The 26325-nt window shown below is 46.5% G+C and overlaps 1 protein-coding gene across 1 annotated transcript in view; it reads right to left on the bottom strand.

Annotated features, from left to right (window-relative positions):
* The window catches only part of GTF2F2 (general transcription factor IIF subunit 2), a 90623-nt gene extending 81834 nt beyond the window's left edge, over positions 1-8789 (bottom strand). The window contains exons 1-3 of the mRNA XM_049815740.1: positions 8547-8789; positions 1079-1152; positions 591-609 (exon numbers count right to left, since the gene is read on the bottom strand). Of these exons, the coding sequence (XP_049671697.1) occupies positions 591-609; positions 1079-1152; positions 8547-8612 (159 nt within the window). The 5' untranslated portion in view covers positions 8613-8789. The remainder of the gene's footprint in view (positions 1-590; positions 610-1078; positions 1153-8546) is intronic.
* Between the last annotated feature and the right edge of the window lie 17536 nt (positions 8790-26325).

Raw genomic sequence — 26325 nt, 5'->3', positions numbered from 1 at the left:
GCGGCTTGCTTCCCTGCCATCTTTTTGTCCACAGTTTCTTCCAATTCAGTGACAGACCTACATGGTAGTTGAAGTAATTCTAACTAACGCAACTCCCTTACCTCCTGTAAAAGACATAGGAAGTTACTATCATTCACTAAGGCTGCTAATAAAAGCAGTTACCTTTGCATGCAGAAAAACCTTCTAGTTGCTTTATATTTAGTAGGACCAAATTCCAAATATAAGACAGAATACTTTCTGAAGTTGCAACCCTCCATCTCCACCTTCTCTTGCTTTATCATCGCCCTCCCTAGTTCTCAGACAGCCTTTTGCACTAACACATCTCAAAATGTTTGGAGAGAAGATCGCTACTACGATTGCTGCTTACAGATGGGGAAACAAACTCAGGGAACAAAGTGACCTGATGAAAGTCGCACAGTAAATCTATGGGCAGAGCTATGAACAGAATTCTCTCCTCCTGATTCTGTGGTACAATGCTTCATTACAGGTGTAACAAAAAATAGGTGACATTAGAAACCAGCATGTTCTAAACAATTTTTAGAATTCAAAACATAACACATTCACAGCCTTTGTATTTAGTAATTACTTACTTCTGTTCTTCCTTGATTTCTGCAAAAGAAAATATTTAATGTTTTAGTTTCCATAATCTAATTCCACAAGTTTAGCTTTCCTCATAAAAAAGCAAATTCAAATTCTAGTTTTGTTACTCATCTTCACTCCTGAGCTGCTCAAATTTTTTTGTTACACTGATGCCCAAGAATAAATGGGAAAAGCCACCAGGTGAGAACAGAAGCAGCAAAATAGCACATATAGGTTAAAGAACATTCTCCAGTTAGATGTGCATATTTCTTGAGTTTAAGAAATCAAACATCATGTAAAGGGATACAGCCACTCCCCAGTATAATTCCGTATAATTTATATTCATATCACTATACAAGCAAGTACCATTCAGATATTGAGAAATATGCACAGTGTTTGCAAGAAACAGGATTATGTATAAGAGGTGCAACATAATCTCTTTTACTGCAGATAACTTATTCTAAGAATTGCAACCAATAAAGGTACAGTAAAGGCTTACTTGGCAATCCTTAATTTTCCCACTTCACCTCTTCCTGAAGCTTTACTCCACTGTTGTGACAAGTATTTGGGGACCTAAAAAAAGAAAAGCAGTTTTCAAGAAAAGCAGTTTTTAAAATTCTATATAAATTGTACATATAAATATAAATTCTATATAAATGTGTATATAATTTAAATGCTTTACCCTGACCACTTCAGAATACAGTATGAGCTAAATATAGTAGACAATATAGAATCATAGAATGGGTTGGGTTGGAATGGACCTTTAAAGGTCATCTAGTGCAACCCCCTGCAGTGAACAAGGACATCTTCAACTCGATCAGGTTGCTCAGAGTCCCGTCCAACCTGACCTTGAATGTTTACAGGGATGGGGCATCTGCTTCTCTGGGCAACCTGTGCCAGTGACTCAGCACCCTCATCGTACTACTAAAAAGCCTGTTCCCTTCTTTCTTATAAGCCTCCTTTAGGTACTGGGGGGCTGCTGTAACGTCTCCCCAGACCCTTCTCTTCTCCAGGCTGAACAACCCCAACTCTCTCAGCCTTTCCTCACAGCAGAGGTGCTCCAGCCCCCTGATGATTTTCATGTCCCCCCTCCGGACCCACTCCAACAGGTCCACGTCTGTCCCGTGCTGAGGACCCCAGAGCTGGACGCAGGACCGCAGGTGGGCTCTCACCCGATGGGAGCAGAGGGGCAGAATCCCCTCCCTCGACCTGCTGCCCACGCTGCTTGGGATGCAGCCCAGGACATGGTCGGCTCGTGCCCGGCTTTTCATCCCCCGGTACCCCCAAGTCCTTCTCGGCAGGGCTGCTCTCCATCCCTTCATCCCCACCTGTGTTGATACTGGGGGTTGCCCTGACCCAGGGGCAGGACCCTGCACTTGGCCTTGTTGAACCTCATGAAGTTCACATGGGCCTACTTCTCAAGTTGTTATTTATTTTTATATATATATATATATATATTCTGTTAGGGAGAGCAAAGAGAATAATGTAGCAATAATACCTTGAATCTCAAATACTACTATGCAATCATGAAAAAGCAAAAAAAGTATCAGCATCATATTCTTAAGCTAACGAGTCCCAGTAATTTTATCAGGTAAAACAATATTTTAAAATATTTATTTGAAATTATCATCTCTCTGGGAAAAAAAAAAACAACAAAACAACCAAACAATCACGATGATGAGAAGTTAGGCAATTACAACTCAGAGACCAAACAAGTGCTGTGAAAGGAAGGCTTAGAGTTTGGGAACCTCAGACACATTAGGCAGCAAACCGCAGCCCTACTCTCACCAGATGTCCAACAGCAGAACTACCCTAGGCAGATCTGCCTCCCATCACTCATTCCCACCCCTCCACTGTATTGGGAAAAGTCTTTGTGCAGCTGGTCGTATATAGAAAGAGCAGACTGATCTGGCTGGGAGGTATGGGGGAATTCTATGTTTTAGCTGTGCTGATTTTGTATTTAGCAGGTAGAAGAACCAAACCAGCTCCCCAACCCATTTCCCCGAACAGCTGCACAAAGCAGAGGTCAGTGCAGGGACAGGAACAAGCAGCCCTGCTTAACCAGATACATCCAAGGAATAAAAGCTGCTCCAGTGATGCTGACTCACCTACACACAAATTCCTTCAGTTTCAAAGGGTTTGGTATCTGCAGCATTGGGTGACCTGCGCTCTTGATGGACAGTAAAGGTGCCTTTGCAACCGACCAACAAGCTGGAAGCTGGCTTTCCAAGTGGACCTGTTTTTTCTCTTTTCCCGTCAATGTAGTATAAGCTGAAATCACAGCCTGCCTCTCCACTCTCTGGCGACAGTAATGCCAGGAGAATGTGTTCAGCACTCAGCAGAGTTACTCTGGTTCTCCTTAAAGGCCAGGCAAGCTTAAAGATGACAAACAACATTTATTCTGTGAAATCAAAAGGTTAAGTGTTTGTTTGGATACATGGTGCTATCGCTGATGAACACCCATAAATCTGAACAGTTGTCTGAGTGCACAGTTCCTCAGGACTTCAAAAAGTGGCCTGTGCTGGTGGCTGCCACTGCCCTGCCCCAGAGATGAGCTCCCAGCTCAGCCAGTATGTCCACGCACCCAGCCCTGGCGAGGCACTTCAAGCTGCTCAGTTTAGCCCCAGGGCAACGAGGAACTTCTCTACCTTCCCTGCTCCACCGCACGGCATCAGTTCTAGTCAGGTCGACCTTTCCTTGCAAGAAGCCAACTCAATCAGTTATAAGCGCAGAGTGCAATGTTTTGCAGGTCACATAGATTTGCAGCTTTTTTCCCCACCGTTTAGGAATTACAACTGTCTTTTCTATGATGGCTTTTTATAAAGACTGAAATGACGCCTTTGTACAACAAACGTGAGATTGGAGCACTTGGCCCCCTACACACAAGCTATTAGACGTAGAAGTACTGTGGCACATCAAGAGGTGGAATACAGAGGTGAGGCAATAAGGACAATCTCATATCTGACTATTTAAAACTAACTGTAAGATGTTCAAGTAATATGGAAATTACAGATTTTTTTTCAAAAGCAAACAGCTGAAACCAGTCTAATAGAAGCTACTACTTTCTAGAAACCCCTTTCTTTCTAATAAGGATGTAGCAGTCGCTGGGAGAACATAATCTTAAAGACCTACAGTAGTCTCACTGTCTAGCAAAACAGTAACTTGTTAAAGGAAAAATCATTTACTTTTCCAACACCATGTACTAAAGAAGTATTCTGATATAGGAATTTTATATCTTTTTTCTCCATGTGCTCATGACACATCAGGACAATTCTACATTCTTTAATTTTGCAGCAATGTTCTTTACTGGTACAGCAAAGTTTATTCTGGCTCACACAGTCCACAGCTACTGAAATCATCTGTGCCCACATAGTAAAATGGTGTGAGACACAGCCAGCGAGAAAGAGAAATGTACTAAGCGATGCATGTGGCATTTTCTGTTTCAAGCAGCAAAGAGGCACTTTGTAGTCTGATTTTGTCTTGCATAGAATAAAACTAAGCCAAGTTTCACTGCACAGCTGAGGAGGCGAAGAGCCTGATCCAGGAACTTGCTGACAAACAGCAACCTGTTAACTTCCTAAAGCTTAAATGAATTTAACACTAACCTTGCATTTACCTGTTCTTACAAAAAAACCCACAAACCTCTTGGTACTGGTGCTTAGCACTTTCCTTTAGTCTCACAGCACCCCATGAAGTACTGTGGAATAGCTAGAAAATCCAGATGTCCTCCAACTGCTCAGCCAAACTAAACGTCAGTCCAGGTTTTCATGAAGTCCTAACATGGGGTCAAAAACACCACAAATGCACAAGAGAAAGCCATGAATTGGCACAATCTATTAATATATATTTCTTCCACAGTCTTCAAAGTAGTAATTTTCTACAGAGGATTTCATGTCAGATCAGATATCATTTTCTTTCTAAAGCCAAGATAAATGCTATGACATGCCCCAGCTGACTCAATAGAAGTATTATCATCAGCACCTAATCTGTATCTAATTTACATTGCCAGGTAATAAGGTAGACATACATTCAGTATGAGTGGACAAGGAGTGAAGGACTCTCATGCTGTTAAAATCACTAACTTGCTGTATAATATCATCAGATGGGGAATTTATTCAGATTAAGAGGCTGCAGATCAATCATACTTCTTTCAGCTGCATGGGAAACAGTCTCAGAGTGCAATTAATCATCTTTCTGCTGGCCTATCCACAGTCAAGGGCTATGCAGAGGGAAAAAAAAGGGTTATGAAGGACTGTGATCAAAGGATTACTTCTAGCTATACACAGATACTTCAGTTAAAACCAGATGGTACTCTCAAAACCATGTGCTAAACTCTGTAGCTCCATGCTAATGGCATAAGCAATCACAGGAAAGATTAAATAAAGTCTTACACACTGTAGACATCTTAATTTGCCACTTCCTTTAACTTGAGCATAATAAAAGTTTAACTTACAGAGAACAGTCAGTTTTCAAACTCTTATACTCCTTGAAAGAACATACAGAAAACAAAAGCAACCTGCTTTTACAGAGCAGAATAATTTTCAAAGATCCCACAGTAGGATTTTGAAAAATACATACCCACAGAAAGACTGACTTGTGTACAGAGTACCTGCCATACTGAAAGGTTACTGAACGTTTTTAAGACAAGTGGCCTTTATTCTGAGATTTGTAGTAAGAACACTCTTCTCTCCAAAAACCCATACAATTTAATCATGAGAAGAAATCTGACGTACTAAGTAGCATCACTTCAAGGCCTCTTCACACTGCTGTTTTCTTCCTGCTACTCACATCACACAAGCACCCAGGCTCCAGTACACGAGGAACCTGCAGGTAGCGTATGACACGAGGGCCCCTGCTCCATGCTTTCAGCTTATTCACAGCTTCCTATCTGCCTTTAGAACAAAACACACAAGCAGCCCCTATCTGTAATAAACTACTTCCAATTTTCTGTATGAAATTAAATTAGCTCTTTCTCTATATAGCAATCCATATGCAGTACGTACATCAGAAACTGAGTAAGGCTGATGTCAGGTTCTATGTTTTCATTTTCCTTCAAACATACAAAAAAGACATTATATAAAGATATCCTCTTTCTAAACATAGATCAACACAGCAGATTAAATAAAAACAAACAACCACCCAGGGAACAAGAAATTAACAAAAATAACTGCTAACACTACATGGGCTTCACTTTACCACAAGTACATAACGAATACTTCTTATAATATCTTAGCTTTCACTGAAAACACAGGAAAAATTATTCCAGTTGCTTTCTGGGTTGGGTTTGTACTAAAGCGACTCACTCGATTTCTGGTACGTCCTCTTACTGCTCATGCTCCTAAAATACTCATCACTACCTTTTTTATTGCCTGTTAAGTAGTCTCTCTAGAATACTTCCTGTGCTAGCATAATACATGCTAAAGGGAAATTAAATAAGCCACGTTTTTTATTCCAGCAGAACTGATGGCTCTCTCCCTCAAAGGAAGGATAAATTCAGCCTCATTATCCTAGCTAGTGAAGATAAAAAGTAAAGGTGCTACACACTGTCATGCCTCTGAGTGTGTTGAAGGTCTTAGTAACAAGGACAGTTGTTTTCAAGTTCAAGTCCAAAGGAATTCAAAGGATAAAATTCTGCACATCCCTTGCTATGGTCTATCAATGTTAGCAACTTTGTACTATTTTTTTTAATTATCATTATACAAGAAGACAGACAAATTATAAGTTCAGACCACATGCATGAAGGATTACATTAACATTTAGTTGGAAGACTAATATTTAAGCATTCCTTTTAGTCCGATTTTCTCATTAAACCAGGCAGCACTCTGTGCTCACAGAGTGGCATCAACTGTAAGCATAGATGTCCCTGAAAATTCCTGACTTGCTTCAAGAAACATCAAACTGTATCAGAGCAAGTTCAGTGTCCTGTCTCCAAATGCAGCCAACGGTGGATACTTCAGGAAGAACAGGAGAACGTAAGAAGAAAAGGTATTTCCCCAGCATGCTCTTCTAATTTCTAGGATCTTTTGGTCAGCAGTCTTGGGGTATGGAAGCATGTTAATTTTTAATCTCTCAATCCAATTTTCTTGCCTGAATTTGTCTAATGGCTTTTTGAGCTTCTGCAAAGTTTTGACATTGACAACAAGTTCCAAAATTTAACTATGTATTGTGCAAAACAGTACCTGCTTTGTTTGCTCTGAGCCCCATCAGATGAGTTAATATGACACACCCCTAATTCTTGTGTCAAACTGGCTCTTCCCTATTCATCTTTGCCTATTCACTTCTTCCTTATCCACCTGTGACATTACTCATTACTTCAGACCTCTAGATGATTTCCTAATCAATCATCTTGCCAGCCTGAAAGGTAACAACGTATTTAGGAGTTCCCTCCACAGCCACCATTCCTTGTTCCCAAGATCATCCCTGGTTCTCTCCTCTGTCCTGTTTCTGGGTCCACTGTATACCTGCCACGATGGGGAGGATGAGACCAGAACTACACACAGTATTCAGGATACAGGCAATATGATGGCACAACAATATTTTCTCTTTTGTTCTCTGTATCTTTTGTAATTATGCCCAATGTTGAATCTGCTCGTTTGACGTGACATTCTTATAGAGCTATCTACATCTACTGAAAACCTGAACCTCCTCCTGAATGACAACAACCAGCAGAGACCCAATCGCTGTGTAATTAGGATAGTTTTTCTCTATGCATGTCAGATTAGATTTTTCAACTCTGAATTTCATCTGCCACTTTATCATCCTGTCACTCAGCACATCATGATATACTCCTGCAGCTTTCTGTTGTCAGCTTTTGCTTTCACTGTCCTGGATAAGCTATTACAATTAGAGCACTTCACAGCATTCGTTATGGTTTCATGAAACCAGACATTCGGGTGTCAGTACGAAAGAGGAAGCCAGATGCAGCGACCTACCCACCACCAGAAATTCTGCACAACAAGGCAAGACTGAAATTCCCCACCATTTTCAAGGGCCACAGGTAAGATCCTAGGGGCCACAATAAGATGTTTTGCTCGTTTAAGTATGATGGTATCACATCCCCTCACCACCCAGAACCAGCATTTGGGTACTACCCCATCCCCACAGGTTCCTTCAAGTTGATGTTCTGAGCCTGTTCCCTCCGTCCCCAAAGGAGGAGGCTGCTGTTTCTCCCCAGACAGAACAAATAGAGGTCTAGAAAAACAGGGACACATCCACAGGGGACTAGAAGAGGGCCACTGTCTGTGAGTCTCCTCTTTCCTGAACCCATGCTTGCTGTTGCCAGCAGAAGTGGCCAAGCTATCTTGATAAAAGACCCTCCACAGAACAGATTTGAGACGCAGGCAGCGGCAACCGAGTTCGCAGCAGCAGACGTGAGCGTGGCCCTGCACCAGGCAGGTGCCTGGGTTCGACTTGACGATCTTTACAACTTTTCATAGCACCTTCACCACAGCTGTACTTCTCTAGCACCAAGCTGAGCTGTGGTGACAAGAGATGGGCGTTTATTTTCCTTGGTTTTGTTGTTTTCTTTAACCAGGACGTGAATTTGGGAGCACTCAAACTTTCTCCGACTCTCAAGAGTTTTGGGAAAATAAAAGCCACGCTACCGCGTTCGTCACCCCTAACAGAGCACAAGCCGAGGGCAGCTCCCAGGTAGCCCAATTTTCCCTCCCGTGTATCATTTACCCCAACAGCTAGCCGGGCAAACGCCACACGTCGTTGCTCGCCCACCCACCCCGCACCCACGAGAAGGGAAACGGGGACACCGGCTGCCCGGGGGCACCGGCCAAGCCCCGCCGCGGGCCTGCTCCCCTTCCCCAGCGCCTCAGGCACGGCCCCGCTCCGCGCTACCGCCCGGCCTCTACCCCGGGACCCGCCACCGCCACCCCGGGCACGGCGGAGCGGAGACGGCAGGGAAGGCCCGGCCGCCATAGGCCGGTCCCGGGAACCAGCACCGGCGGCTTTCTCACCTTCACCAGCCACATGCCCGTGTTCTGTTTGGCCCCGGTGAGGTCCAGCTCGCCCTTCTCGCTCATGGCGGGGCCGAGGCGGAGGACGGGCCGAGCGGGTTTTGGGGCACACCGGGCCGCTCTTCCTGCTCCCCCGGCCGCTGTACCCGCCCGGACCCGTACGGCAGCGCACCGCACCGCCGGGAGACGGTGGCCCGCGGTGGACAAACCTCCTCCGTTCGCGGAGAGCGGCCGGATGGCGGGGCGGCGATGCGGGGAGGACGAGGGTTCGAGTCCCCGCCCCGGCGCGGCAGCGGGCAGGGGAGGGCCTCGACATGGCGGCCACAAAAAAGTTATTCTCTCCCTGCAGGGGAAGGGTTGGGCCGGCGTGCCGGAGGACGGCAGCAGCAGGCAAAATGATCTAGAGAACCTGGAGGAACCGCCTGAGGAGAGGAGGCGCCGCCATGACAGTGCTCGTTGGCGTGGGCGGGAAATGGCAGCTGGGGAGCAGCTCCAGGGAAAGGGGTGAAAGCATCACAGTGCGCCCAAAAGTCACAAAAAGTGAGGGGAAAAAGAGCAGGTGAATCGCTGACTGTGGATAAAAAGTGAAGAATTAGGCTTAGCTTTCCGCAAAGTTACCTCACGGTGAAGCGTTGGAACGGGCTGTCCGACGATGGGATGGCGTCTCAGGTGCCGAAAATGTCTTAAGTCAGGAGAGAGCAAGCGTCTGCCAGCTCTGCTTTGAGGCGGGGTATTTGGCTTAGATAACCTCTCTAAGTCCGTGTTTTATGACTGTCCTTATCGCTAGGGCAGTTTTCCTAACATCTAGTCTGTTTCCCATCTTGCACTTTAAGCTCATTATTTCTCTTCTATCCATTGTGAACACGGAAAGCATCTTATTACTTCTTTTTCTGCACTTTTACCTTATCCGTTCACTGAGGTGTATCCCTGTGGTTTGTCTCCACTTACACTAAACAACCTCAGTTTATTCGAATCTGTCTCATAGGTCGTATTTTCTAGACCTCCGTTGCTCTCTGAATTCTCCCCAGTACAGGTTTACATCCTCCTTGAAGTCTGGTTGCACAGCAGTGAAGGTCATACTCCTTCTGAGACTGCGCCAGCAGCAAGCAGAGAATATTTCTGGTACAATATACAAGACATTGCTTATCTGGTTTGCAGAAAATTATCTCAGTATTACATCTCAGGTATGATCGCCTGTCGTTCTAATTATAGGCAAGCATCTAGGTAACCAAGGAGGGCAATGCTTTTATGCATATCTGAAGCAACAACAGCTAGCACTGAACTGTTCTGTTTAGGATTAATTACATTTAAAAATGACTTTTGTCTTTACATTGGAATTGTACTTGTCTGCAGAACTCAGCTGGGAGGGTGGGTGAAGCTTACACTGTTAATCAGCTTCCACTAAAAATTCAGATTTCATTGAGACAACCTTTCACAGACACAGCGGAGGCATCTCCTCAAATGTTAACAAAAATGGAAGCAGATGCATCTCAACAGTAGTAAAACCGGCCACCATTCCTGGGACTGTGCTACCCCCAAATATTATAGGTCTAAGACCCTTAGGTTTTGTTCACCTGGAAAAAGGGTGGATCTACACAGACAAACACCACCACTTTAGTTTGCTTTTGGGTCCTACTCCACTGATTCTCTGTGCTGTACATAGGAGAGTTTGTTCCTGGGGTCTCTCTGAGAACAAGCCAGTGAATTCCCTCTAAGTGAAACGCAGAGGCACGGCTGGATATCCAAGAAGGTACGGATGCAGCCGTATCCCACCTCCCTCTCTCTACCCAGCGTGGTCCTCCAGCATAACTCCGAGAATCACTGCCCCCTCAACCGCAGCCAATTTTTCAGGGTACATGCTGTTCCTCACCCTGCTATAAAACAACTTGTTGATGGGTCTGGCAGAAATGAGGGGCTCAGTGATATGATTTTCCTAGAATCACAGGGTCAAAGGATGGTTTGCGTTGGAAGGGACCTTCAAAGATCATCTCATTCCAACCCCCCTGGCACAGGCAGGGACACCTTCCACTAGACCAGGTTGCTCGAAGCCCCATCCAACCTGGCCTTGAACACTTCCACTGATGGGGCAACCACAACTTCTCTGGGCAACCTGTGCCGGTGCCTCATCACCCTCATTGTAAAACATTTCTTCCTTATGTCCAATCTAAACCTGCCCTCTCTCAGTTTAAAACCATTGTCCCTTGTCCTGTCACTACATGGCCTTGTAAAAAGTCCCTCCCCAGCTTTCTTGTAGTCCCCCTTTAGGTACTGGGGGCTGCTATAAGGTCTCCCTGGAGCCTTCTCTTCTCCAGGCTGAACAACCCCAACTCTCTCAGCCTTTCTCCATTGTAGAGGTGCTCCAGCCCTCTCTGACCATTATTGTGTCCCTCCTCCAGACCCGCTCCAACAGGTCCATGTCTGTCCTGTGCTGAGGACCCCAGAGCTGGACACGGTACTCCAGGTGGGATCTCAAATTTTGCCCTGGGATAAACACTGAATTAATGACAAAGTTGTCCCTCTGCCACCGCTCCCAGCTCACTCTGCGTGCTCAGATCACACCCGCCACCACTTTTAAAAAAGTAAAAAGCGGTGGAATGGATGTTTCTAATAGGAGTGACGTTTTCAGCGAGGCAGCATCGCGGCAGGTTCGGAGGAGCCGGCACTCTGCCGGACAGGCGATGGAAGGAGAGAAGCTCTGCTTGCAAGCAGCCCGGCTGCAGGTGGCACCTTGGGACACCTGAGAGAAGGAACCCACGAGGAGCCATCGCTCCTATTCCAGGTGTAAATGACAATAGTGAAAACCTCTGTAAAAGCCTGGCAATTGGGGTGGCTCAGCTGGCAACCAGGAGGGGAAGGCGGCCAGGCAGAGATCTCTCCTGGCTCCCTCCAGGCAGCCTCTCCAGACCCGTTTCCATGGAAACTGAATTTAAAGGGACAACAAGCTGGAAAAGAGCTCATTTTCATTAATTCCTCATTTAAAATCTCAACCTTCTGTTTGCCAGGGACACATTTAGCGCCACGGAGGAGGATCCAGGGGCCAGCTGCTGAACAGCAGAGCTGTGTGTTAGTCACCCATTTTCTTCTTGCTTGCACAGAAGCAGATGTTGTGTCTGAGGAGATAGGTGGCCAAATTCAGACTTGCACAACCTTTCCCTCTTTTGCCCCCACCCCATCCAACTAGGTGAGATGAAGAGGCTGCAGTGTTGTCGGCAGCCGCACATGGTTTCTCTTCACCGGTTTTAGGAACGGGCTAATCGCTGCAGCCTCATGGTGCTGGCTGAAAACCAGCGCAGCAGAGGATGCAAAAGGCCTGATTGCTGTCCTGTTGAAGCTGATGGGAGTTTTGCCATCGGGAACTCACATGCTTCCCTCAAAGCCCAGTGAGGATGAGGGGAGATGTGCTCCTGGGAGCTGGTAGTGGTCTCAGCCAAGATGTCAATGACGGACACCATTGGACAAGTTTCACTGAAAACACTTCTCGGCTATCAAATGGAGTTTTTAGGGGAAAAAGACCTACTGGCAAATTGAATTGCACGTGAGAGTGCTCAAACCACTCAGCTGTATCCTCTGTGGGGAAAACCTGCTTTATTTTTGGGTAGCACTAAAGCGTGGCACCTGGGAAAGCTCTTCAGCTCCTGCCATGGTGTGCACATCTCCCCAGGGACAGCACTCACGCATGTGCTGGTCACTGCTTCATGACTCACTGGTTTCCACTGGAGAGAAGGGGACCTAGACGTGCAGGCAGAGAACTGGGCAGCGAGCCTGGAGGCCAGGTGCTTTCTTTTCCTGAGCCCCCCCGAATAGCACCAAACGGAGGAACCCCCACAAGACAGCTCTTGAAGATGTCAGGATTCCTTTGCCCCAGCCTCACCGATTTTAGCTGCAAGATGATTCAACATAGTTCTTATTTGCCTGCCTGGCGAGAAGTCATGGGATAACATTGTTTTAGAAACCTTGGAGGTTTTGATGAAAACTACATTTTTTCTGTATTTTTCCTGGTGCAGGGAGACGGCTGGGGAAGTGAAGCAGGCTTTGTAGAAAGGAAATAAAATAGAGCACTTGATTATTAGTGTGTTATGAGCTAATACAACACAGAGATCTATATTGCTCTATTGTCCCCAAACCTTCCACATTGGGTAAAACAGCAGATGACAAGCAGTTTTCATACACTAGATCAGACAAATCAGCTATAATCACGCTAAACTGCAAGCACTGAATTATATGAAGCAGGTGGATTGCAACCTGTGTTTCAGTTTATAAGCAAAGCAGAGTGCTTGCGTGGAATTTTAACAAGAAGAACAAAATTTCCCTACTCCAAGTGCATGACAACAGAGAAGAACGTCATTGCTTTGAGTGACGGAAAAACGGAGTCACAGCCACCTCTGTCTCCTTGTCACTGCTCTGCCAGCAATGAGTTTGCAGACACCCTGTCTTTAATACTTTCCACATGGTGGATGAGGAGGAGAAGTGTGTATGTGGCACAAGGCGAGGAGGAGAGGGACTGCAGCTCCTGGCTCTGGTCCTGTGAAATCACATTAAACACACGAAAGCCCCTTCCTACCTGAACTGCTGCTGTGACTTTGCTCCTCTGGGACTCCAGATGTGCCACAGGGGTCCAACCGTGGGCTCTCCCTGCAAGAAAAACCATGCCACTGGGCCACAGGCTCCCCTTCCCGTGAAAGGCATTGGGGCACAGCCAGCAAGCCCACATCCCATCGCGATGCTCGTGTGATTGGGGACACAGAGGGGTGGGAAGAGTTTGGGAGAGGCCACGAGGCTGCCCAGCTCGTGCTGGCTGCCTGGCTGGCCCAAGAGCTGGGAAGCCCTAAAATCCAGAGGCCACGACCTCTTTCCTCTGGCCAGATGTGGCATGGCCGTCTTGCAGCCCAGAGGCTTGGCTATCTAAGACCAAAGCATTTAGTTAGATTCATGTGGATAGAAAACCTCGTTTTGGTGATGTTTCACTCCTCCTCACAGCAGCTGGAACACCCTTCTCCTTTTCTGGCTGCTGGTGCTGAGCACGTTGCAGGACCACCACCTCCTTGAGTCACACTTCATGTTTGATGGGAGCCCTTGGCATTTGCAAGTGATTCCTGGTAGGTTTGGGACATTTCCTCATCTCTCGGTTCCCAGGTTTCCAGAAAGCATTTCACTGCGAAACAGTGATGCCCCAGAAACCTGGTTTCACCTCTCCTCTTCTCTGTGGATGGGGTGACCCCCCCAGTCTGTTTTCTAACATTTCTATGTGCTGGAGGAGCTGAGTGCTGCCCACACCTGGATGCTCCCTGAGTTCAGCTGTGTATCATACACCTCCATAGGGTCAAAACCTTTGGGTCGGGAGCTAGAGATGAGTTTTCTGCCAGGCACGAAGGGAAGCTCCTGCAGAAACTGACTTTCACTTGGAAGCATTGAGCCAGGAAGGAGACTATTCCACCAACAGCTAATGCTCTGACTTCATTCATTCCTGTCAGCCAACCTCCTCATTAACAAATTAAGGTGAGCAGGGCACTCATTTTGGAAGAGGAAACTGGTGGAGTGAGATTGTTACAGAGCTGCTTGTCCTACTCCGTTACAAGTACCGCACAGCATCAGCAGAGCTCCGCTGGCCAGTGAGGGTCTCTCCTATAGCCTGAATACCTGATTTTTCAGCCAGCAAAGAACCCATGGCTTCACAAGTGTGCAAGAAATAAATCTCAAAACTACCATTAACGCTTGAACTGCCAGGGCAAGCAGACAGCAAACCTTTGCCATCTTCAACTATATCATTCTCTTACCTGCACTGCAGATGCTCTATGTAACCCTGGAAGAAGAGAGGAAATAATCTGCAAAGGGGCAAAAAACATCTGGGCAGAACATGGTCGTTGATTTTGGAATAAGAGGAAAGAAAGCTTGTGTAGCTTATTCCTCAAACAGAGCATGGGCCATCAAGCTGCATGTCTAGTTCCTCTGGCAGCAAAGGATTCTCAGTGTGCCTTTTTAAGGCCAAAATATATGTTGCAGCCGTTGTGTTTTCAGACTGCCTTCGAGCAATACATTAATAACAGACTTGTTCACCCCAAGCTGTTCTGTCAGTGCACAAGCATCAGGTTCACAGCAGAGCTCCCATTTCAGTAGAAGCTAGGCAGTATGAAACCTAACCCATCACACTTCTGCCCAAAACCACAACTCAAAACCCCAGTTCTGATCAGAAGGCAATCTTCATTCATTAATTAATCCATTTTTAATTCTTTCTAGATGTTTACAGCCACACATTTTTATGTATGGTATGCATTGGAGAACACCTAGTTTTCAGGTTAGTGGAATCGCAGCTGTGCTTACAATTTCACCCATACCATGTCTTCCAGCACATTAACAACGTGCAGTGAGTTTGACTGTAGGCAGCTTGCCCTCTTGTTTGTTTGGGTTTTCACCATATCAAGGAAGGGACCAAAAAAAGAGAGAATTGAAAGATGCAGCTGCAAATTTTATTTTAAAAAAGGAAGAAGACACTTGTCAGAGAATTTCAGAGATACTTGATCTGAACCTTATTTAAAATTATTTCTTAAAAAGTGACCATAAAATTGACATTATGTCTTTAATTCCAGGTCCCTTTTGCCTCTCTCTGGCATAAAAAGGTATTAGCTAGCATTTTTCACTAGTGTCTCTCAGGAAGGGGTTTTAAGCATGCAACATTTTTAACCCAGTAATAGTACAAAGGTAACGTAAGCTCTGAGCAGCTTGTTGCTTTCTAAAGTGCCTTTTCATTGTAGGTGAGTAGAAGATGTTACACAGAACTGAGTACTACCTGTTCTCCAGTCCTCCACTCCTTCACCTTTTTTCTGATCCTTGAGTTTTCTCTGGTGATGTACTACCTCAGTACAAAAGGTCAGCAGTACCTACAGTCACTCATTTCCTGGACTTTCTGCTAATGATTTGGTGAAAAACAAGGGATTTTCTGTTCAGCTACCAAAAAAAAAAAAATGTTTTCAATGGGTTTATTTCCCTTGTGTTATAATTAAACAAATGTGATTATATGCCAGTGATATTGCCATAATTATGTAGGTATAGACAAGGCACAGTTGCCAAGGTATGTTACCGATACATAAATTATCTCCTAATGGACTGTTGTTTTGCAGAGGGAGCTTTCCAGTGATGGTAGGAGAAGACTGTGTGACTAAGCTGAGCTAAAACAACATTAGTGACCAGAAGAACAAATCTAGAAGGTTACTAAAGAAAAACAGGACGCTCCTGTTGGGAAGCCAGTCAGCCTGTTGCCCAGGGGTTGCACCGTTTGAACATGTATAGGACTGGCTGACAACCTCCTGCAGCTGCCCACAGTTGAAAACATAGGCAGATATATACAATTTTGAGATCATGTATATATATATAAATGAGATAAAGGCACCTAGTTTGTGGGTGCCACTGCTTCAGAAGTGATCACTCTGGACCCCTGCAATGCCACATATTTAAGTGCCATCGTTAGAGGAAACAAACCACGTGGATTTGCATCCAACCTCGTACCCCACCCTTGCACCTGGTTGCAGCTCAGCCACCGCCGTGCCTCCCAACAAGCTCTCAATGAGATAATTAACTGGAGACATCAGACGCGTCTGCTTCATTACCGCTGCGAACTGCCTGCAGGTTCCCTCCAAAGCCTTTCCACCTAATGACCTTTACTGCCAGCTCTCTTTTTTCCCTAAGTGCCAGTTGTTGGCTCTTCTCTAAAACAGTGCTAATGATCTAATAAATATGATTATATGAGAGTGGTTTGTCTCCTCACTGCATAAGATAACAATGCTACTGTGGACCAGAGCAAAATACATTATTTTTGCCACCAAGAAGGGCTTTCAGACTAAACTGAAATGAATAAACTGGAATGAATAGAAAGTGTTACAGACCTACAACTGAATTGCATTTTACTAGATTTCTCTCCATGCATGAGGTTAAATAAGGTCTGAAATTTTGCCTCCTAGTTAATTATTATGAATTAAACGTGAAAGAAGAACAGAAACAGCATTTCAGTCAGTGGGAGGAAAATAAGCAGAAGAGGAACAGAGGGAAACAGCAAATAAAACCAGTGAGGACAACAAGATCCGATGAGAACATGGGTGCCAAAGGGTGGTGAAAGGGGCAGGGACTGCAGCGAACCCTGACACCCTCTTGTTGCTTCGTTTTATCTTCTGGCGGGGCTAGGAGAAAGAAACACAATGATTCTGGGATTATTTATCATCAGAGGCCATTTCCTCATAGTCTGTTTCTTGCTGAAAACCACAGGCTTATCACTGAGAATGATTTCTCCTGGAAACGGAGCTTTTGGCATCAGCAGCCCTCAAATCCGCGCTTGCAGCTTGCAGGATACGTCCACCTCCCTCCAGAAGCTCACACGCCGTTTCACATAATGCTTGTCATTTCTGGAGACTCAACGTGATCAGGAGTTCAACTCTTTGCTTCTTATACTCTTAAAGATGAATCACTGAAGCTTTATCTAACAAAGCTGAATGTTATCTTCTTTCTTAAAGTTACCAGAAGAAAAAAACCCACATAAATAACAAAAAGCCATCTCTGACTGCAATGAGATTTCCCTTCGGAGCCTGCAATATTTTTGCTAGCTTTGCAAGCCTCATCCCGTTACTGCTCCCTGCCCTAAGTCTCGCAGGACCTTTCCTCTTTTCACCCTCCGGCTTATGGTGGCTCTCATTGCTGTCCTGTGAATTCAAGCTCTTGGCCCTCATTTTATCACATTACTTATTTGCACTCCTTTTTAACATGCATAGTTGCTCTCACTTAAATAACCTTCCTGGCTGTTGGAGCTTTTCAAGGCTTTACCATTATATTCTTATTCTTATGCGTACACCTTAAAACCCCCGTCTCTTGCGCAGCACCAGTGCTACATCAATCGTATATAACATTATCCTTTCAGTATTCTTATTAGCAGAGCATTTGCCTAATCTGTCCTTCCGTAGTCTAGGGCTCAGAGCCCCTCAGCAAATTAGCAGCATCTTGCTACACCGTTCTTTGAGAAATCGTATTCCCCCCCCCCCCCCTAGTCTGCCTTGCCTTGCCCTGCAGATCTGGTTCATGCCTGCACGGCGCATTACCTAGTTATTTCTTAGAGAACAAATGGAACATAATCCACTTAGAAACACCTCGATAAGAGCTACAACGTGTCTCCTACCTTCAACATCTCTGCTTCTAATTTACTGATTTGCTGTTAAAGATTTGCTGTCGCTGCCCACTCTGACTCAGCCGTCTCACAAATAAAGACCAAAGAACAACGCCAGCCCCAGCTGAGCTTCTCGCTCACCTCGCCATCCCTGCTGTGCACCACCAGCACCTCCGATGGCCCCTGCCTCCCGCTGAAGATCCTAACACTTTTGATCAGGAGTTGAGACAGCAACGACTTGAAGTCAGCCATAGGCTTTACCCTCATTTGCTGGCGTGTCACGCTAGGCAATAACATCTCCCTAAGAGCCCCGTGGTTAAACTACCTGAACTTTCTTTGTTCACGTGGAGATCTTCCGCGGTGAGAGAGAAGGCATCGTTCTGGCAGTGCTAGGAATAATGAATTCTGAGTTCTCATCTGCTTGTATCTCTCGCTTGGCTGACTTTGAGTCCTTCCTTTGGCTTGGACAGGCTTTTCCCCCATCATTAAATCTTAAATATTAATACTATGTTAACAGCTATACGTTACTTTTCAACATGTGGAGGGTTAAAACTGAAAAAGGGAAGGATTTAAGGATTTTCTCACCATGTGGAGAGGTGAGTGGCAGAGCTGAGATTAAATTTTTGGGACTTGCCTTCCTTGCCCTTTTGTTCTGATCTCAGTGACATACAACCATTCTTCTGCTGAAGAAAACCCAGACATAGGAAGTCCCTTGTGCCTGCCAGACCGTCGTGGGTATTCTAGGCATATGGAGTCCATTACAGAGAGGAGCCCACTGCTGTGTTAGAAATGTGAACAACACAAAATCATCGAGGTGACTGCTCAATAAAACTCGGCTTTTGAAAATCAAGGCAGGTCATGCTAAGTGTCCGCACATCTCGATGAGTTGTAGGTTTGGCGTGACCTCCATTTTGAGCACTTGTGGGTCAAGGTATTTTCCCTCTTGTAAAACATTATTGATTGAACCACAGTTACGATTTTGATGAGGGACTTTGAACTGGCCGTTGGAGTAGCAGGCAAATTCACACAGAGGGAAGCAAATGTAAGAAGAATGGGTAGCAATTTCCTTTGGGCCAGATGTGTACTTATCTGACATGTCTGTGCATAACAAAAGGCCTGGATTTTAAACCATCTGTTGCCTCTGCTGTTGGACGGTGCAAATTATTTCTGACAGCCATTCAGAGGTGCTTCAGTTAAGCCCCCAAAACCATGCAGCCTTTCACTAGAAAATTTACTGGTATTTTGAAAACATCATGGTACTTCCCTAGGCTCAGAAATCATTGACAACCTGTCAAAGATAAGAGTTGGCGTCGAAGTCTCCGCACTAATAATTACTCCTCTAACCTGCTAGAGAAAGTGCCAGATATTCACCTTCCTCTTAGGAAATGTGAAATCTCTGGCAGCTAGTAGCATCTTTTTAACATATTTACAGCAATTGTCCATTCTGACCCTCTCCAGAAATGTAGCTTCTGTAAGCCGCTTTTGAGAGCGCTGGGAGAGCGCTGGCTGGTAGCAGATTCCCGTTCTTTCACTGTTGTTAGTCTGTACTTGTAAACAGTGACCCAAAATAGAAACATGAGTGTTGTTTGAACAGCTAATATTTGCTATGAAGAAAGCGGCTCCACAACCAGGGGCAGATCCCCCAGCCTCTGCTCAAGTGAGTCATCTCTCCGCACACACGAGGTGCTGTCAAGTTCAATAAACCCGTCTGTGCAAGGCTCAAGGATCAGACTCATCGCCCTCCTGTCATCTGTGGCATGGGGACAAAGATGCGGATGGCTTTTGCGTTGCTGAGCCTCTGCGTATTTGTGCACGTGTTTGTGAATCTACTCTTAGTGGGGGAGAGCGTGCGTGGGAAGAATGTAAAAAAGGTGAAAATCAACACAAAATTAAAAGGCATCTTCCTCCGCCTAAACACACTCCACTGAAGTTGATGTGCCATCGCAGGAGGTACTGCATTGCATATAAAAACGCTTCCTTGAAAGAGTCATTAAAATTGCAAAGTCAAGTAGCCAAAGGTTAAAAGAGGCCAAAATTTAGGCAGGCCACACAGCATTATTTCTGGACATCTATGTTTCTGCATTATAATAGACCCTTGAATGTCATGATTACATAGCATTTAGCTTGTTTTCCTACGGGAAGGAGGCCCTCGTGGTCATGCTGTCTGTGTAGGTGTACGTCTGCTTGACAGTTGTCCCCTCCCTAGCTTTTGAAACCATCCACCAGTTTCAACCAAATTTCAAAGATATTATACTGCCATAAATATATGGAAAATGGAGGTCCGATTGAGGAATGCTAGAGATCCAGTGAGAGAGCGTGAGCAGTGTAAACCCAGCCCTTGCTAGACACCTAGAGAAGCTACCTGAGGGAGGAGATGCTAAAAATACTCCAGGTATGAGAAAAGCCTCAGCTGGTCTCCATGCTTTATTAAACACTTGGCCACAGTCAAGGTTTACCTCCTCGGCTGGTTCTCTGAATGGGATAAATACGTACTGCGGTGATACTCCTTCAGATACTCCTTCTGAACGGGATAAATACAGGTTGCAGTGATACTACCCTGCAGGCTGGGTACCCGCTGGTCCCAGAGCTCCTCGTTCTTCTCCACAGCCCAGCCCCATGCGGTCAGCTCTTCCCATGGGAGCATCGCTACAGCGTTGGCTTAGCCCACGCCGTGGGGAGTCCCGCACCCTCTGCCCTGTGTGCTGCCTTCCACGAGCAGTGCTCCTTCGCCACGGGATCTTCTCCCGCAGCCGCTGCTCTAGCACGTGAGGGCTTTGCAAATTTTGGGTAAGGCATCCTCAGAAGCTCCTGGTGAGGATATTGGGCTTCGAGGAGAAGAGATTCAGGTCCTCTCCTGCTGTGGAAATGCCTGTGTCCTGAGAAACAGAATCTAAGATCTTTTGTGAAGCATGTCATAGTATTACACCTCTATTTTTCATAAACCAGACCCAGCTGCATGCTGCCCCTCCTATTTCCAGTGTATGCTGCCTTTTGGCACGGCAGTATTGTTAGAGCCAAAGGTTTAAAGATAAAGATTTTTAGGTAGGTGTAATAGCTTTTATGAAGCCAGATAATATAGCTGGAGAAAGCAGATAAGATTTGGGGCACGCACGCTCCTCAGGAGAGACGCAGTGAATTTCAAACCTAACTGCACACGGGGAACAATTGTTCTGGGTTTAATTAGACCTGTGTCTGAGCTAGACATCTGACAGCACCTGTGGAATATAAAGAGGATATTGGTGGTTATCTCCTAAGGGGAAAAGAGAAGCAGGTAATTTGTAGAATAATAGTAGCACAATGTAGAGCACTGAGAGATTAGTGGGAATGGTGAAAAGAGGAGGATGGTAATGTGCTCTAAAACGTTAGTATTCAGAAAAGTGATGAGAGACAGTTCCCAGATTTACCTAGGGAAGGTTTTGTAGGTTTTCTTTGAGAATCAGGGCTGGGACATCAGAGGTGGAATGACTACACTGTAAGAAATGTTGCCTGTTGGAAGTGCTTCATCCCAGCTGACTTGTATGAAGAGTTTAAGATTCTATCTTTTGACAGGCTGAGAAAAACACTTTCTTTTGCCTTTGCAAAGTTGTGCCTATTGCATTTCAAACTCCCAAGCATTTGGCAGATCTTCACTGTCTCAGCCTAGCTGCTAAACCAAGAATTCCTCGCTGTGAAGAGTTTTTAATGAGACTTTGCAACCAAAACCGCTCAGCTGCTAATTGAGGGGTGTGCAGCAGTCAAAATAGGATGATGCCTTGGCTGCCTGCATCGTGTCTCGTCTCACTCGTCGGTGATATTCGGATGCTGGGGAGGGTCCCTGCCTTTTCTGTGTGCTTAAAGCCAGCGGAGAGGTTCCAAGTCTGCTATCGTTTCCTCCTTGGGACAGCAGGGATACAGGAGGTGTCAAAGGAGGACGCCTGAGGTCCGTGTCCCGGGAGGTATCAGCCTGTTGGGCTGTGCCCATCTCCCAGTGCGAGTGAAGATCACCACCAACTGGTGGCCAGGCAGCTCCTTCCACCCTCAGTTTTCCAGGACTTTGACGAGCAGGATTCAACATGTGGGGATGGGACAGAAATTTCACTGGTTGCCTCAAGCTGATGGTGAGACACCATTTCATCTCAGGAATGGACAAGACGAAGCGCATCTCTCCGAGTCCTTCAAGGGAGCGGGTCACGAGTTTTCTGCAGGCCAGCCCAGCCACATAGAAGGAGAAGACTGGTCCTGTGGGGTGGACAGGCTCCCTGCTCTCAGATCTGCTCAGCCTGGTGTTCCTGCAGCTCATGCCTGCCTGAGGAAGGAGATCTCAGCCAGCTTCTTTGCCTGGGGCTACAGAATCACCAGAGCAGGTCCTGGGGAGCTGCTCCTCAAGCTCCAACCAGTCTCTTCTCAGCATTTGTCACCTGAGAGGGTCCAAGGATTGTAGATAGGGGCAGATTTGGTAAAAAATTAAAAAAAAAATAAAATTTCCTGATGCTAGTGAGACTCCCAAATTTGCCTTTCCCAAATTTAATTCCGTACCATTTAAATCCAAACCAGGGCTTCTTCTCAGCAACACACAGCTAGGAACTCTTCACTATTGGCAGTGCTGCTGGAGCTTGTGCTCTGAAATACTTGAAAAAGAAAAGTGGCATGGAGTCTTGTGGGTGGATCAGAGCTGACACCTGGGGTAGGTGATACCAGCTGACAGAATACTTCAGGAAAGCCACAAATACCTGGAAAGGAGGGCCTCTTGATGCCAAGTTTTTCAGACAATGTTTGCAGCAGGTGTCATTGCCATGTCCCCTTCTGGTTCCTGGCCATGCTCTGGTTCCAGCATCAGTACCGTGCAGAAATGCTTCTGCCCGAACAGGCTCAGCCTGGCACCTGCATCCCTCTCCCGGCCGACACCTGGGTTGCGTGAAGGTGATGGAGAGAAGATGCTGGACCAGGGGCAGCAGCAGTGCCACGACCCGGGGCGTGCATCCGTGAGCTTTGCGGGAAGCTGGCATTTTTGGGGTGGGCTCCCTGCCTGTGCACAGTGTGATAGGGACAGGAAGAACCGCATGAAGCCTTCGGCGATGGCCTTGGTTTCTCTGCTCTTGGAAACTTTCTTTTTATGGACTATAATGCATACATTAAAGAATTAAAGTATTGCACTCGGTATGAGTGCATCCTCTTACTGCTCTCGTTTTCCTCTCTCACGCTGGTTTTGAAGAGACAATTAAAACCCGGTGGCTTTTGTAGCAGGCGGTCCAGAGGTGAACAGCGTCTGGCCCGTGTCACCCCACGCGGAAAAGCTACCTGGTTCTCCTGTGACAGCAGCCCAGCTCTCCCATGGTTACCAAGGGGGTGAAGTTTGGGAATTCTTGACTCCTTTATTTCCCCAGAAGACCCTGGGACAGCCTTGAGGCAAAAGCTGAGCCCAGCTGGTGCCGATGACGGCCGGTGGACTCGCGGATGCTCTCAGGTGAGGATGCAGGCAAGGTCAGAGCCATGCGGTGTGGGCACCGAGGAGCTGCGCATTAACGGGGTGTCCCTGGGCTCTCGAGTCATGACTCCAGCTTTGAAGCCACCTGCAGAAATTTTGACTTACCTGGCTTCCCTCTGGCAGCAAATGAGTGGTGAAGGTTCAGCCGCGGTGGCCAAAATCCTCATCCCTGGCACTTTGCCTTGGTGGGCAGATGTGGAAGGGCAGAAGACGAGCAGCTGCTGGCAGAGCAGCTGGGGTAACACGTGGCATTTTGTTTTCCACCTCGGAGCCACTATTTGTATTCTGCCCGTGTGCTCATAAGGCTGAGCCTCACCTGGGTTGCAGAAGATGGAAGTTACCTTGGAAACTGCAGCAAGCCCTTGATGGTTTCTAGACAGCTTCCCCCAAGCTGCGGGCTTTGTGCACACCAGCAGCCGGCCGGTCTCCTTTTTCTGAAGTTGCTGGTTTTCCATCGTGCCTTTTCTCCCCGAATGGGAACCGACTGTTTTGACTTACCATCTCCCAGAGTTCTGGGGGCATCAGATGCCAAGGGCTGCCATGCCAGGAAGATGAAGGTGGGCTTGCTTGCTTTCCCAAACACGGACATCCCTCTAGGTAAAGGCCAAACCTTCATCGCCCTGATGGGAGATGTACAAAGCAGCTGAACAGAAAAAAGCGGACCCCAAGCAGTGGAAAGGATTATGAGTCTTCCACGGCCTCAGTGTAAATGCTCTCCAGGCCTCCTGCATGGTCAGATCAGCCCCGGGTGAGGTGGAGCAGACCCAGTCCCCATCGCGCTTGCCAAGCACCGTGCAGCATCCGTCCCTGACTGCTGCTGAGACGGGGCCAGCCTGCTGCAAAAGGCAGCAGGGAGGGAGCAGCTCATGCTCCCGTGGCTTAGCAGCATATGGCTGACTCATTTGACCCCATCGTGTCCTTCTCATTTGACCCCATTGTGTCCTTCTTGTCAGCCGTGCCTGCCTGAAGGGTCCACGAGGTCAGCATCTCACGTCATCCACAACTCCCTCATGTTCCGTGCAACGGGAAGAGGGGAAATGCAGGCAGAAGAGGAAGATGCCAAGAAACACAACTCAAAACCACAGTAATTAGCACCGTGGGAGTCCCCTTCTGAATGATGAATGGCGTTCAGGAGCTCCCATATCTAACATCTTTCTTGTGGCTGTGGGCAACACTATATCCCCAGAAAACCACCTTTGTGGGAGGATATCACGTGGGAGACGAGAGCTCCAGCAGCAACAGAGCTCTGATGAGAAGCACAAAATGATGTGAGAGCCCTGCAGAGCATGCACATGACCTTCTTTTGGGTCATGGAGAAACACCTGAAGGTATTTAGGACAAGATGATGGGCCACAGCTGCAGCGGGGCTGCAGGTTGGGGGCTTGCATGTCCAGGTACCAGCAACGGGGAGAACAGGGGGTCAGGGATGACCTAGGGGATGGTGCGTGCAAGGGCAACCACGTGTGTGTGTGTACGTACATGTCCACACGCCATTAGTGGTCTTCAACCCTGATCAGCCGTCAGGGACGAAGAGGATGGGGCGGCAGGCTCCTCTGGCAGATGGGGAGACCAGCTTGCTCAGAAGAAGCAATTCTCAGCACAGCAGGACAGATCTGAAGCTTTGCAGAAATCCCCCAAACCTTCAAATTCATCACAGCTCTAAAGAGGGGAATTTTTCCTTTCAAAGGTCTTAAGCTTTTCTTGCTTTGGGCTCTTGAGCGCCCAGTGGGGATGCAGGTTTGCCACAAAATACACAGATTGCACTAATATGAAAAAGGTAAAATCAGATCTACAGATTTTGAACAGACATAAGAATGCCATGCTTTTTCCCTCATAAAGGTCAGCCATCACTAGGAGGCAATATTAATCAAAGGAGTGAACCAGGAGGGGATTTTACCGCACGGGACTTCCACAAGGCTGAGGAGCAAACAGTCTACTGGGCTGCCAAGGGGGACCAAGGGGTGGCCATCCTCGAGTCTCGAATTTCTTCTGCTGCATTTGTAATGAACAAATTTGTAATGAACAACGTCGAAGTAGGGCAGGACACAGAAACAATACGATAGTTTCAGTTGCTGGAAAATACCACCCAAAGAAAGTCTACCTATCTTCAATGCTCTACCACTGGAGATGAAGTTGAAAGTGCGTTGCAAAGCTCTGCAAGATATTACACCAAAGAAAGTCTTTACAAGACATTACAAGACAGAGACTCAAGTAAAATAAGTTTTAGACTAAACTGCAGAGAAGAAAATAATAGGGAAATTTTTTACCTATCTGGAGCAACCTTTTATGGAAGAGTTTTAAACTTTTTGAGGTATTAGGGCTGCATGTATTCTAAGGAATATACCATTTATGTTAAACAGAAAATATTGGGCGTCGCTATTTAGAATTGCAGATAGCTGCAGGTCTACAGCATCCCAAGTGTGGTCCCAAAGGCTGTCATTTCATTTAGAGGCTGGGGAGAATTACAATCACAATTTTTATGTTCTGCAACAGCTGTTTTAGCTTCAGCTAAGGCCTGGTGCCACAGCCAACACTGTCATCCTGCGGCTCATGGGGAGACGTGTTAAGCCCTCACAAACCTTTTCTTGCCAAAAGGGAGCGAGTAGGTTACAAGAGCTTTTTTACATACATATATCTATATGTCAAGTGTGTAGAAAAAGGAAAACCTCTTCAGTTTCCAAGGGTGTGCCTCTCAATAGCAAATAAACGCCTAGAAGAACACCGCTGCCAGGGCTGCAGCTCCGTGGCTGTTAGGCACCGCTGAGCTTAGCTGTGCCCAACCACCCCGAGGACTACGAACACAGTGCTTTCTAAAAGGAAAACTGAGATCCATACATATAATCACAGGTCTCCAGGATCCGCGGCAAGTGGAAAGAAACTCAATCTCGGTAACAACCACGGTCTTGATTTACTCATGACTAAAGCAGCGATGGTGAAGAGCCCCAGGAACTGCAAACACCGGCCACCAGCTGCATCTCGGTGGTTTTGCTCCTTTTTATTTGTGTCACTTCATCCCTTTCACGCTGTGATTCCTGGGGATGCTCTTCCTGGGACCTTGCTCTGTGTTAGAGGAAAAAAACTCAGGAGGGTGTTTGGAACCTGAGGGTTAAAGAGCGGCAGAGTGCTAATTGCTGCGTTAGTCAATCCTGGTTGCTCTCGGGCAATTTGGGAGT

The sequence above is a fragment of the Accipiter gentilis genome, chromosome 13, assembly GCF_929443795.1.
Source record: "Accipiter gentilis chromosome 13, bAccGen1.1, whole genome shotgun sequence".
NCBI lineage: Eukaryota > Metazoa > Chordata > Aves > Accipitriformes > Accipitridae > Astur > Astur gentilis.
This window is presented reverse-complemented; position numbering and strand designations above follow the sequence as displayed.